At 46.1% G+C, this 14,992-nt stretch overlaps 1 protein-coding gene across 1 annotated transcript in view; it reads right to left on the minus strand.

Annotated features, from left to right (window-relative positions):
• Positions 1-14,992, minus strand: part of REV3L (REV3 like, DNA directed polymerase zeta catalytic subunit) — a 1,615,620-nt gene that overhangs the window by 1,272,425 nt on the left and 328,203 nt on the right. Inside the window, exon 3 of the mRNA XM_069607775.1 lies at positions 4,353-4,427. Within this exon, the coding sequence (XP_069463876.1) occupies positions 4,353-4,427 (75 nt within the window). The remainder of the gene's footprint in view (positions 1-4,352; positions 4,428-14,992) is intronic.

Genomic DNA, 14,992 nt, shown 5'->3' on the forward strand with positions numbered 1-14,992 from the left:
CGCAGGGGTAGGACCGCCATTTTGGTAACGCCTGAGGTGAACTGCGTCGCAGGTGTCTGTGAGGCTGTGGTCACCACAGGGGGACCAGGGGACTTATGTTCCTATCTGGTGTGCCCCTGCTGGACATATGCAGGGCTGCTACGTGGAGGTCGACGCACACCTTCACGAAGTTCTACCGCGTCGATCGGGATTCCAGGGAGGAGTCCAGGGTCGGCCAAGCAGTGCTGCGCAACCTGTTCGCCTGAGGTGAGCCTGGTGAGGAGGTAAGATGCTTAATGTTGAGTTTGATGTAATGCTTAATGTTGAGCCTTTGCCACCTCCCGTGGTTGTGCATGTGTGTACTGCTATGTATTCTTTATTCATGAGCATGTGAATACATGCCAGACCCCATGCTGGAGAAGGAACAAGTTACTTACCTGTAACTGTTGTTCTCCAGCATGGGTTTGGCATGGATTCACATGCGAACCCTCCCGCCTACCCCTCTGCGGCTCTTCACTTGGTCATACTGCCACTTCACATGCTTCCAAATCTGAAGATGGCTGCCAGAGGCGGTGCTTAGGTAGAGGGCAGTCATTGGCTGTGGTCAGTATGACGCAGAGACCAGTGATTGGTTATTACTACGAAAGACAGATCAGAAACGAAACTGATAGTGGTTTTTTCTTTACCGAGGATTCCCAGCCTGACGACGGGGAATATTCATGAGCATGTGAATCCATGCCAGACCCCATGCTGGAGAAGCTGTTTAACCGGCTTCTTTGCCCCTACAGCAGGATCAGTTTGACCACAGGCCTGAGTGTGGTAAGGCTTAGGGTCACCCCCTGAAGCCAGAGCCCCCGAAGGGGGTCCCTCAATCTTGCTGGTCTTAGATATAGCCCCGAGACAGGGATCCTCAGGGTAACCCTGGTATGTTTAGTCACCTTAACAGGAACGTAAAGGCAAAACTCGGTACACTTCGTTCCAGATGTGGAAAACTCTGGAATGACCCCTGTGACAAAAGCCCCACAAGTACTGGGCTAAACTTTAGCCCCCAAAAGGGGAACCTCGGATGAAGATCCTGTCCTGGAAGCCCCCCTTTGTAGGGAACCTCGGAGGAAACGCTGAAGTGCTGTTTAGATCCCTTTCAGGACACATCAGGAAATCTCTGGTACCAGAGCCACTTGGGCCCCTCCCGGACACTGAAGACCCTGGGAATGAGTCCCCTGGCCCTAAAAAGGGACCAACTTACTGGTTGCTTCCTTTTTTCTTTCAATGAACTGCTGTAAATATGGAGGAGGAATACGTGGGAGCACCTCCTCCAACCTGACAAGCCGACGCTGGAGTGCCCTGATGGAGAGGGAGTCGCAATAGAAGCACGAGTCCCACCGGTGTTCTCCGGGCCCAAGCACTATAAGCAGAGAGTGGGGATCTGTCCTCACGAAACGACGTTCGCACGAAGAACAGGACACAAACCCCAGACGCTCTGGCATAGACAAAGAAAGAAGACCGTGGAGCTGGAACAGGAAATGAAGGACAAGCGAACAAAAAGAAAAATATTCCCTACGATGCAAGAGCGTTCGACCCAGACCATGCAGAGAAAAGGACTGAAGGGCAATGTGCAGGGCAGAGCTCAGTAAGGCGGGGCTGCAGACACATGCGGTGGCCCCACGTTAAAATAAATTGCCAGGAAAGTTAACTTTGATGCTTTAAAATTGCTGCAGTCCCGTCCCGATGGATGGAATGTCCCACAGGTATGGAGGGAAGGGACGTAGGAGTATATTGGTCTCCGACTCGCTTTCACCAACATTCTCATTGATATCAATTCTGTTGCTTTCAGTGACTTTCTCTTGCATACTCTGCGCAAGGAGACATTCGCTGCTAGGCGCACCGGTAACCCATTCAGTCTCAGTGGGGTTATCGTGCATCTCTCGCGGTCTTTGCGTCTCATCTTTGGCTTCTCTTACAGTCCGTTGAGTAGGCGTCCGTCTCGTCAGCTGGTCTGTCTTCACTCTTGTTTCTCTAGCTCCTGGCGACTCCTGCTGTTCCTGGTCACCAAGCTGCTTTCGGTTTAGTTGTTCTGTGCTGCGATTCACAAGCTTCTCGCTTCTGGGGCCCTTGTCTGCGTTTAAACACATTGCCGACAACCTCAGGCTCTGCCAAATTCTCTCTCCATTGCTATCAGCTACAGCGGTTTTAAACTTTCCGGCATTGGTCAAATGCTTCCAAAGACTAAAACGCAGCGTTGGCTTACAGCTTCTAGGCATCTTCATTGCTCCATCTCTTCCTTGTCGCAGTACTTAAATGGGAGAAGGAAAACAAACAAAGTATTTGGCTGCCAAAGCCTGGGGTTTCTTCTGTACATTACAATAGGCCAGTCAAGTGGGTTGTAAAGGTGTATGTATATCACGGGTATACATGATTGCCAGATTATGTTGAACTATGATCTTCCTTACTCCATTCCTCTTCCTCGTGTCAGTACTATCAAGCAGAGGGTAATGCAATAAGGTTCATGATTTGCATCACAATCCATCTATATATCTATAAAAGTGAAAAGGTGTGAGTTTGTGGCGAAGCGGCATTCCTTATTCAATTCCACACTGTTTCACCAATCTGCACCAAATTCTGCATTGTTACCTGTAAGGACCCTCCGGACAATGCTGGCTACATGACATTTGGATCCACCCACCCACTTTCCCCGGATTTCAGAACCTTCACACATGAGACGGTTGGCTGAAATCTGCGAAACCTCAATGTGGTCGTAGAAGGACCGGTCCTCAACCCTAGAATGCACAGTTTCTGGGACATTTGCATCGCAAAACACTGCAATGAACTGCACCACGCCAGGGTGAGGCAACTGGTGGGAAGGAAGCACAGTAGGTCCCAGTATGCAGCAGCACTCTTCCCCTACCCACAACATTTGCTCCAGGGTATGTCAGCCAGCCACACATGCCCATTCTCATTGCAGTTTAGTTCAGAGTGCAAGGCACATCAAGCAATAAGCGAATCGGAAAAGTGACCTACAGGATCATTGATTTTCAACAATTGATGTGTTATCATGTCTGTCCTCAGAACCGTTCGGAGAAAGGGTACTTTTTGCTAGTATAAAAGATTGTTGAAAAGGCAAATGGGTGTCAGTGAGAAAAACAGGTAAAAAAATTATTCTGATCTAATGTTTTTGTTCTGTCCCTCGGGAGTTTATCCTCCCGTAGCTGGTCCTCCCACAAATAGCCACACCCAGGGTCAGAGTCAGGTAGCTTCTGCCTTTCCCTGGCCAAATCATCAGCGACGACGGTGCTAGATTCGTCACAAATAGCTTTAAAGTGTGTCTTGTTGTCCAGCATTCATTCATGCTACTCCCTCCACCTACATCAACAAAAACCCATTTGTCAATAATAACCCATAGGCCCATCAAATTAGCACAAACAACCGAATATGAGGCGCACATCTGTAGCAAGAAAATCATTACAAAATGGCACAACTAATCACTGCAGCCCACATTTACTGAACAAGGTTATATGGCTGCAAAAAACATGGTGCGTGGGCGTGCCAAGTTCTGTCCTTCAAGGAGATGTGAACAATGAGAATTTCACCTGGGTGTTATATTCTTTTAATTCTACAGCTGCCTCGGGAGATGTAAAGAAATGCAACAGTTGCCAGCAATAAGCAATTTATAAAGGAAGAGGACTGCAAATGTTGCTTAATCTTCTCTCACAGATCTCTCTAAGAAAAATAGCCTTCTAAACATAACCTCACTCAGAAAGAACACAGCCTTTACCCCAAGCCAGGCAAAGCTGCCAACACCACGGCAGAAGCACAGAATCTCAGACTGCACATTATAACAGGAAAGAAATCAAGAAAAATATTAGCCTGGGGGAAACTGCTCATCAAGGGCTAAGCCGCAGATCTGGGAAGCCAGCGAATAAACCATCCACAAGTCAATCACTTGCAAGCTTTCCAGCAGGTTTGGCGGACGTTCTTATGTCTGCAAGAAATTCTGAGCCGCATAGTTGCAACAGTGATCAACCAGTAATAGGCACCATACACTGAACAATGCACATTTTTCATTCCGTCTCTCTCGGGACTTCAAAAATGTCCATATCGGTTCAGAACATTCAATGATAATACAACAAGTTAAGAATGTTTCCAGTACGAGGGTTTTTTAGCTAAAGACCACACTATGTTGCTTGTCCTTCTCCTTTGGCTATTATAATCAATTTGCCAAAGGAAAATATACCATATTAACACAATGCCAAAGGATGGGTTTGAATCCTTTACAAGAACTGATTACCTATGCTTACCTCCAATGGCAATGCATTGTAAAGAGTGCGGTTAACGTTGGATGGAAGTGTTATTTATTACATTGTAGTTTCCTGTACCTTTTGACCATTGCTGGATTATAAAGATAGATCTTCATGAACTGCCTCTCCTTCTCATGATATCCGTAAAAAGGCCTGCAAGAGACAACATAAGAACAATGGAATACGATTGCAAAATTAACAACAAGAATGGCAATAACTTTCAGACTGATGGCAGCATGTTCCAAATGAACATGCAGGAGGTAAAAATGCAGGCAACAATATTCCATTTTATCACCCCATTTTCACAGATGGCAAAGAAAACAACTTGGAATCTTTGAGATAGTTCAAGGCATTTTATTCGTATTCTTGTGGGCCATTAAGCCGTCCCTGTTTCCTGTGACTTTTCCTCCCTGCGCCGGACGTCTAACTCCTATTGTCTAATGACTATTGATGGCTCCCTAGGTGCAGGCTAACTAAACTCCCTCAAGGACTTCCTAGTTTTCCCTACTCCAAGCAGAGGTTATTGTTCTGATGAGAACTTTGATAGTGCCTTACACTTGCTCTGGTGTATGCAGACTACTTCCATCACACCCACTCGTCTACAGTAACTACCACTCCCTCCAGTGAACTCCTCCCACTAGTCCTGCGTACTTCAGCTGTTTCATCCCTACTTCTCTCCTCCATACTTTGAGGTCACTCCTTCTCCCATTGTACCTCTCCTCCTCCCACTGCACCTCTCCTCCTCCCCCCACTGCAACCCTTCCCCCTCCCCCCACTACAACTTCTCTCAACCCTACTATTCAAACACCCTCCTTTCAGCGAGGAGCAGTCACTTCACATTCACTCCTCACACTAACTTTTGCTACTCAGTCATTAGACAACCACGTGCACGCAAACTGCAGAAGCACTTGCACTCCTAAAACAATACCGCATCTGCTCCAACAATATTTTCTACAAGCCGCAGCTCCATCCTTCCTCCTTCTGGCCTCTGACCTCCTCCACCCCCACTGCTGACCTCACTCGAAAAACCCATACTTCCAGTTTCCTGTCACCTCCTTAAATGTACCTGTACTAATTCGGACAGCTTTCCCTGGCCAATCCGGACCAGTGTTTTCCTTCTACAATGTGTATGTGCCTGGGGAACAGATGCTACGTCAAAAAGGGGCTAAGGCCTACCCACTCTCCAGGCGGGCTCACTGTTTAATAGCAATAGCAGCACAGGCTATTCGATGTTCATGTTTCACAGTCCGCTCCCCGGGGCCGTTTTGATACGTTTGGGAAGTAGTCTTTAGTAATCTAGAGGATTGCTGCTTTTTCAATCAGACTGGCCAGCACACTACGCTAGTCCCACACAGTGGGTCTCCGTATTGTACGAGTGTGCAGCGTGTATCAGCTTATCTCTCCTGCTGCTGTCTTGTTCTGTAGGTTCATCAGGAAAGCTGGTGTTCTGGTTTCTCTTCCCCACTCACATCCTTTGGATTGGAGGTATCTGTAACCAACAGAAAACCCTGGCAAGCATTTCTACTTTGAGGCAAGGCTGAAGACAAGTGTCTGCATACAAGTATACCAGCACCAGGGGAGACAACGGATGTAGAAAGATGTTATGGTATTGTTTATTTATAAAGCGCCTATACACAGGCCGCTCAAGGAGGGTCTGAACAGGGGAAAAAAAAAGTTGCTCAGAGCCCTTGATGTTCTGAGACGATAATAGCCTGCACAGGCAGAGCAAGTGCGTAAAATAAATGTAACAGTTTGAGATAAGTAAATAGGCCTGACAGCGATTCAGCCGCTTTACCAGTGCAATTAAGGGGTGAAGACACGGGAGAACAGACAGACTATCTTCAGGCACGGTGCACAAGGATCGTGGAAGTGCACACGGTGACAGGGCAGGGGAGGTCCAAGTGCACCGGGTCGGTTAATTCCCAAGTGAAGTGAGTGTGGGTGGGGTGTAAAGCCCTGAGGCAAGTGTGAAAGAGGACTGGCGGGTGTGCCAGGGACTTGTGATACTCTGAGGTACACCAGGCGGCCAGTCTGCAAGCTGTAAGGAAGAGGAGGGAGAGAGCAGAGAACTAGGTTAGCTGAGTTTAGGGAGAGAGAAGGAAGAGAAGAGGAAGGTCTTTGAGTTTCCGGAACTTAAGAAGATCAGGCTCAAGACGGAGGGTGGCAAGGAGGCTATTCAAGAGGGAGGCACCTGCTGAGGATAGGTATCTCTCTCCAAATCTCTGCTTGGAGAACTGTCTCACTTGCAGAAGGTTGGGGGGTAGATGAGCGGAGGGCTCGTGAAGGACAGTATTTAGGTAGGCAGCGTTGCAGGTAGGTAAGTCCCAGGCCCCATAAATCCTTGTGGATAATGCAGTGTCTTGAACTTGATCCTTGCAGCCACAGGGAGCCAGGGAAGGGATTTCAGTGCTGCAGAGATGCAGTACCTGGGCTTCAGACAAAGGATACGTTTTGCAGTTCTGTTCTGGATGAGTTGCAGAGGGCGTGGGGCAGAAGAAGGGAGGTTGAGGAATAGGCTGTTGCAATAGTCCAGCCGAGAGAGAGAACCAGGGCTCTGGAGACAGTGAGTCGCTGGTGGAAAGTGAGAAAAGGTAAAGTACCGCTGAGGAGGGGTAGCTGATAATTAGACTTTAGAGATGTCCTAAATGTTAGAGGAGAAGGAGAGAGTGGAGTCAAAAATGACCCCAAGGTTTCTTGCCATGCAGGTGGAGGCAGGAACAGGGCCAAGGGAGGCCGGCCAGAGTGAAAGTGGGAAAGCAGGAAAGTGGGTGCAGGGGTCCCAATGAGAACGATCAGTCTTACTGGCGTTAAGGCAGAGGTTGTTTGTAGCACACCAGGACAGAATAGTGGACAGACGGATATGAGCGATGAGGAGGCGGCTGAGGGTAGACTGAAAGAAAGTTGTGTGCCATCCGTGTAACACTGGAAGTTAGATGAGAAAGTGGAAATTGCATGTGCCAGGGAAGCCATATAGACGTTGACGTACCAGAGGGATAGGTTATATCCCTGGAGAACGCCACAGGTTGAGAGAAAGGCTCAGAGTTCCACCTGGGATGGGTCGGTCTGAGAGAAAGGAGGTTAACTACGCCAAAGCCTGACCTGTGATTCCCAGGGTGTCACGGAGACGTACGATCAGGATGTTGTGGTTAACCGTGTCAAAGGCAGAGGAGAGGTTAAGGAGAAAGAGGGCAGAGGGAGTGTTGGTGTCAAGTTTTGAGAGCAGGTCTTCATGGTTGTTCCATAACAGCAGTTTCTGTGCCTCTGGATGCACTAAAGCCAGACTGATGGTCATGAAAGCAACCAATAGATTCAGTGTGGAGGGTCAGATGAGAAATAGCCAAATTCTCCAGGAAATTGCCCAGGAAAGGAGTGATGGAGATAGGGCGGTAGTTTGCCAGAATGGAGGGGTCGACGGAGGATTTTTTTTTTAGCAGAGGGTACACAAATGAGTGCTTAAGGGCAGTTGGGAAAACTCCAGTGGAAAAGCCAATCAATGTTCCCAATCTCTGGCAGTTTACAAAGTAGCTGCTAAAGTGTATAAATCAGAGATTGTGCCAGCCAAGAAAAACTTTCACGACTCAAGAATTCAGAACACCAAGTCTAATGTGAAAGAATTATTTAAAATATTGAAGGAGCAGGAGAACATTTCCCCTCCGTTAGCTAATTCCTTAATTAAGGATGCCTCCTGGTGTCAAAAAATTCAAGACGTGATGCAAAATAAGCTTAAAGGCATTAGGTTGGACATAGTTTAAAAAAAAAAACCCGCTTGTCTACTCCGACAGATGTCAGGTGGGAATCTTTTGTTAGATGCTCCTCCATTCCCCAGGTTAATTTTACACCTATCGGGGTTGAGGACCTGGCTATGGTTGTAGAACAGCTGAAAGCTACCAGGTGCAAAGGAGACCCGTGCTCTTCAAGGATAATTAAATCCTGTCCCCCCCCCCCCCCCCCGTCGTCCTGGATGTTATCTGCAAATTCGTCAACTCTACCTTATCAGAAGGGTCCGTTCCTGTGGATATAAAAAAAGCTTAGGACACTCCCATACTGAAACAACCCGGCCTCGATCCGGAGGTTCCCCTTAACTATAGGCCCAAATCTAATACGATGTTCTTATTGAAAATCCTTGACCGCATTGCATATAATCAAATTTCGAAACACCTTGACAAATTCCCCATCTTGAACCCCTATCAATCAGGTTTCAGAAGGGGTTTTGGAGCAGAGGCGTCCTTACTGGAATTGAAATCAAGACTTTACGAGCGATTAGCTAAAGGATCTGAGCCTCTCTTAAAGGATAGTTCCGGGACTTTTTTTTATTGTTCCTATGGTTCGGCCATGTGTTTTTAAGCATAAATCGGTAGATCGTAGAAAACTTTCCTATGGACCTTACTCGACTTTTCGTCCATTAACGCACTCGAAAACATCCGCCATTTTATGATAATCCTATCATTTCCCCCCATCGCCCTGGCTCACCTGCTTTTGCGGCACTAAATCAAATCCCCCGCCCCTGAGCCTGACATCAGCAGACGCGTACCGCCCATTTCCCGTTTCATGTCAACAATCGCTGCGCCTCAGCTAATGAAGTGTCGCCATGGAAATGGCAGGACGCCTCTTTCCTCAATAAGTATAAACAGACCGTTTCACAACACACAGCAGCAGATTTTCGAATCCATTCCTCTCTCTGTGTTACTTTGAGTATTCTGTGACTCGTTTCTGTGCTCTGGTCAGCTACCTTCGTTGATTGTAGCCCGTGTGAACAGATACCAGTACCACCGCTATAAATTATTTTACTTTCTTTACCACATAATGGCTACAATAATGCCGTATATGTACGAGCCCGAGTACACCGAGGAAGAACTACTGGAAAGGCAAGCACGCGAAAACGATGGGGATTCGGACGGCAGTTGGGAGGACCAGTCAACGGATGAAGAGCCTGGACCATGTCGCATGGACGGCGTCTCCACCTGGTGCACGTGCAATCGGTGCGAGCTAATGCCAACTGAGGAGGAGAACTGCTGCTGCCGAGAAAACTCGGGATGCCTGGCCTACATTTCGGAAGGAGAGCCAAGTCCGCAATGCATCACTGAGCTGCCAGAGTTCAGGGAAGCCTGCCTCTCACGGACCGTGTTGAGGATGATGATGGTGCTTATGCACGAACTTCGCGGCACTGTTCGTCCGCGTAATCCGAGTAACGAGTAAGTATACTCTGTTTGTGATGCCAGTGATGCCACTACTATGTCATGGTCGTCTCCCACATATAAAATTACATCTACATATCATTCGAATGCATGTAAATTGGTTCCATATTGTGCATTTTCTAGATAGAATTTTTTTCAAAGCAGAATGACATTTTTTACCTGAATCGACAGTGATAAGAAAGTTTTGTCATTTTAATACAGTTTGCATCTTTCATTTTCACAGGTGGTACAGGCTGGTGGCCTATCGTTGCTTCACTTGGTGGCTTCACGGGAGGCTCGGACACCGCGTTCGGAGAGTAATACCTGCCTGTGCGGTACTTGCCATTAGACAACATTTCCCCAGCGACAGTGGACAATACCGCGGATTTTCCCTGGATGTGCTGCAACCGCAAATTTACAATGTGTAATGTTTATTATTTATGTTCAATTGAAATTAAGATCCAAAATAAAACCCAATATATATTTTAACAATGGTTGTTTTGATTTGTTCAAGCGTTGGCAATAAAAGGAAGGCCGTTGTATTTTATTGATACAAAACATGGTTATAGGTAAATATGGTTGATCATAATAAATCATCCTTTTGGGCACCGGGTACAGAGATGACCACCTCTGGCCCGTGCCGCCTTGCCACCACAGGCCAGCCTGCTGCTGACTAACTGCCTAGGCATCCAGGGTCTCCAGGGTGAACTGCACCCATATATTCTCCTGGGAGGGTGAGGTATTGATAAACTCACCCCCCTGCCTTCCATGTACTAGATCCTGCAGCCAGCCTCTTACATGCAGTTAGATGGCCTCTCCTTGGTGAGGCCCTGCGGCAAACGAGTCTTGTCTGCACGACCACCGCCCCAATCCACCCCCCGCCCTATCAAAGGCAGTTCGCACCGGGGTACTTGTGCTGGCAACTGGAGCAGTCAGGGAGCGATAAAGGCCAAGAGGTGCCAAAGACCATGTACATTTCAAAGTGGTCTACAGAGCATGGGTTGTTGTTCCCATGTCTACCTCCAGACCCCGTGTCTCCTGCCAAGCATCCCCCCTCACGCTGGACGGCCCCCTGCAATCCACATAATGCCACGACATATACACGTCATTCATTCACAAACACACCCCTGTTTCGAATTCTTTATAACCCACTTCATATTTCTAATGAACACTTCTTTGCGCTTTGCTAGTCAACCCGTGAAGGTGCTGGTTATCTGCTCTTCGTCTCTGTGAACTTCCGTGACCACTTCGAGGAAACTCGTCAGTTTGCAACCTGTGAACTGCTCCCTGTTCTACGACAAGAAACTACTCTGATCCCTGCATCTAACTGTTTGTTCGTCAAGGTAAGGCCATGTACGATAATCATTTTGCGTCCAATTTCTTTTCGTTCAAGACAGTACATGCAAGGAACTAGTCACATGTTCTGAGTTTACATTGGTATTCATAGAGAATTGTTGATCTTTACTTTTCAGAACTTTCCACAATGCCTGCCTGTTCCATTGGCGGTTGCCCTTCGAAGACCCATAATAAATCTGAAGGTACTATAATGCATGTTTTCCCTAAGACAATAGATCAGATAAGAGAATGGGTCCGATATTGCGGATATCCACCGTCTGAGCTTGAAAGTAGAGTCCTAGAGGTCTTTGCGGACAAGAGGGGTGATCGATACCGCATCTGCAGCAGGCACTTTACCTCTGACATGTACTCCACATCATTGCTAATAAAGAAGAACACACCGCGAGCGAGGCGAAAATTGCTCTCAACCGCTATTCCCACTCTATCCGTCCACATCCCTACACTGGTGAGTCAAGTTTACGTATTTATCTCTTGGCCTTGCGGTAGTGTGTAGCATTAGCTAACAATAATTTCCCATTTATGTATCCACTCAATATGAAGGCGGAAGATTCTCCATCCGTGTCGTTATTGCAGTCATCAGCCACTTCAAGCGCCTATCGGGTAATCTTACTTGGCTATTCTGCCACTGACTTGTTTTAGGCATGTAAATCAATAGTTTTAATTTATCGTGTAATTATGTTACCTAATGGTACACCCTTGTACTCGTCCTCTAGTCTTTGTTTTCAGTTATAATTATTGTTATCCAAAATAATGCAAGTACTGTCTTTCAGGGAGATGCTGAGGAGTCCAACGTATTGACGACTACCGTTGATGTCACTCAGATGCTCGAGGTACGTTTCAGGACAGTTCCGTCGCCCTCCTATGTGTCTTCTTTTTTCAATTTTGTGTTCATTACTAATGAAAGTCCTATGTTTCAGGGAGTCGATGGAGCATTAGTCCAAGAAGAAGGGGGAGCATGCAGTTACGGGTCGGCGCAACAGCTTGCAGAAGTGTGCACCGCAGTTACATCGTCGCTTGATGTTCTTATGCATTTCGAGGTATGGATACTGACAGTTCGATCAAGCGAAATCATATGACGTGATTACATCCGCTATACTTCCTTCTTTATTAACGCAAGTACTATGTTTCAGGGAGATGACAGAGCTTCTTCTACAAGAACATCACCCCTAGTAGTTGATGCAGATCTCTGGGTGGTGACACTTCCAACGATCAAGCAAATCGAATCATATTTACATATCCATTATTTATTTTAGACAACTGATCATTTGTGCAGGTCTATTTAGATGAGCCGTTCACGCCTGCACAAAGTTTCTGTTCTTTTTATCAAAATAGAAAACCATACTAATGCAATTACTGTGTTTCAGGGAGTCACTGAAGCATCATCTTCAATAATATCATCAATGGGAGTCTTTGAGGAGCCCGAGGTATGGATCTTGACAGTTCCATCTAACTAGATCAACAATGCGTGAATAATTGTCGTTTGAATGTTCTACACAAAGCGTTCATTCGTGTTTTGCTATTGAGATGTACGTGGGTATTGGTCCCCAAGTACATTTTGTGTTTTCAATATTATTATACATACTAATGAAAGTTCTATGTTTCAGGGAGTCGATGGAGCGTCAGTGCGTGATGGATGTGCTTATCATGAAAATGTAGTCGTTGCAGCGCAAGAGATAGTGGAGACATGCACACACGAGTCGGAGCAACAGCGTCTTGATGTTGAAGTTCGAGGCAAGAAAGTTTCAAAGAAAAGAAAGCAAAAGAAGGTTAGTGTCCTGGTCACTATATTATGTTGTTTTTCACTGTTAATAGTTCAATACTGTAAGTTGTGTTTAAACTGAACATCCCTTTTCCAATCTGTCCTCTAGTTGCGAGTGGGTGTACGAACTAGATCTACACAGACAGTGAAGCGAACGAGAGATGTTGCTTGTCAAACCTTTTGGCAGGGACTTGAGACTGGAGATGCATCGTGCCAATGGGAAGAATATGAAGTGATTGACAACGGAGCTATACCACCACCAGCCATTGATAGTGAATGTCCTCCTGGTAGTTCGGATGCAGTTGGAGATAAATTCACAGAATCCACACCCGCAAAAACTAAGACCGCGAGAAAGTTGAAGAAATTGTCCTATTCACCCATTGCCGGAAAAGGAACAGATGTTGCAATGGAAGAGAATGAAGTGGACTACAATGAAACACCTTCAATATCACTGAACATAGCGGAAGACGATATCAGAGATTCTACCTTTCATGTGAGTGACATGTCCTCAACGTTACAGGCCGAACCAGCTGGGATGCAGAGTGACAGTATAAGGAAAGAGGCCAAATTCATTGTATTCGATAGTTGTTTGATTGATATTATTATTCGGTTGAAATGTGGGCATTCGGTAGGTGGGGAAGTATGTGGGGAGCCATTGATTAATGTGACTCGTGCAATTCGAGGCACTAACCTTAAAATACATGCCACCTGTACAAAATATCATCCTTTCTCATGGTCTGCACAACCCACGCTGGGACAACTGCCAGCAGGCAATCTACTTTGTGCAGCGGCTGCACTTTTTAGTGGTTCAAGTTTTAAAAAATTAGAGTCTTTCTTTCAGTTTGTGGGAATCCGTTTCATTGCGAAAACTCAGTTCTACAAATACCAAACCGATTATCTATTTCCAGCCATTAGCGAAGCTTGGAGAATGGAAAAAATGTCCATTGATAGTACATTCGCGGGCAAACGGTTCAGGCTAGCCGGTGATGGACAGTGCGACAGCCCAGGATTTTCAGCCAAGTACTGCACCTACCACTTTCAGGACATGGAAAGTAAGAAAATTGTGAGTTCGGTGGTTGTGCAGGTGTCACAAAGTACATCCTCAGTGGCCATGGAGAAAGTTGGCTTTGTAGCATCATTGCAAGAACTACAATCGCGGGGAATGGTGATCGACCTGATAGCCACGGACAGACACGTTTCAATTGCCAAGACAATGAGAGAAGAGTACAAAAATATAAATCACCAATTTGACGTTTGGTATCTTGCAAAAACAATCAATAAAAAATTGTCGGCTGCAGGTAAAAAAAAAGATATGCAAGGTATTTCACAGTGGTCCAAGTCAATCAGCAACCATCTTTGGTGGAGCTCAAAAACATGTGGAGGGTCGTTGGAAATTCTACTGGAAAAATGGCGGTCAGTAATGCTACACTGTACAAACGTGCACAGCTGGAACACGAACCAACATTTCCACAATTGTGAACATGGCCATTTGTCCACAGAGGAGGCACGGAAGAAGAAGTGGTTGATTCCTTCATCACCCACTCACAAAGCCATTGAAAAGATTGTATTTGATAAAACTATAACAAAAGCTTTGAGGGGACTCACGGAATTCTGCCACACAGGAGATTTGGAGGTGTTCCACAATATGTGCCTAAAGTACAGGCCAAAACGATTGCATTTTGGCATGGAGGGCATGAAAAATCGGACTCTTTTAGCGGTCTTGGCACATAACCATAATGTCGGCCGTCAACAAAGTAGGACGACCGGAACTTTAGGGACGCTTCGCTACAATAAGGCCTTCACTAAAAAAAGTAAACAATGGGTGATCAAACCAGTGTTTGAGGATATGCAATATGAGTTTATTGAGAGACTTATTGTTGACGTCCTAGATAGGCACATAAATGGAGTTGTGAACGAACCTGTGCAGGTGACAACTGCATTGCCACCCAACATTGCCTCTGTTCCATGTCCACCTAAAGAAGAGCTCATTGAGAAATACACATCACGGTTTAAATGATTGTAATTTGATTGTCTGTTCTCTCGAGTCTCCTCATGTCGCAGGCCCATTGAATATGTTTATATATCCAACCTTGTTCATTTGCGCATTAAATTAAACCAAACAGTAATATAAATTATTTTTCCAAAAATATAGAATGTCTCCGTATTTATGGTTCTGTGGGGCAGCAAAGCAAGCAGACAAAATGCAAAGATGGAGTGTAAATTTCAAGTCCTGTAAGACGGCCTTACACTGAATGTAGCTAACTAGGAATGTGTGTTCGTTCAAAGTGAAGGTCAGCTGCTTTGATTTTTTCTCGGGTGGCTTCCAGAATGGTGGAGGTGGCTAATCTTTCACCTCTCGCAGCTTAATGGATAGGTTATTTCTTTAGCCAATAGAGAAAGCAGGGTTTCTGTGGATGAGGTAGAGACTG

Source organism: Ambystoma mexicanum, chromosome 4q (genome assembly GCF_040938575.1).
Source record: "Ambystoma mexicanum isolate Mex_15411 chromosome 4q, UKY_AmexF1_1, whole genome shotgun sequence".
NCBI classification, from domain to species: domain Eukaryota; kingdom Metazoa; phylum Chordata; class Amphibia; order Caudata; family Ambystomatidae; genus Ambystoma; species Ambystoma mexicanum.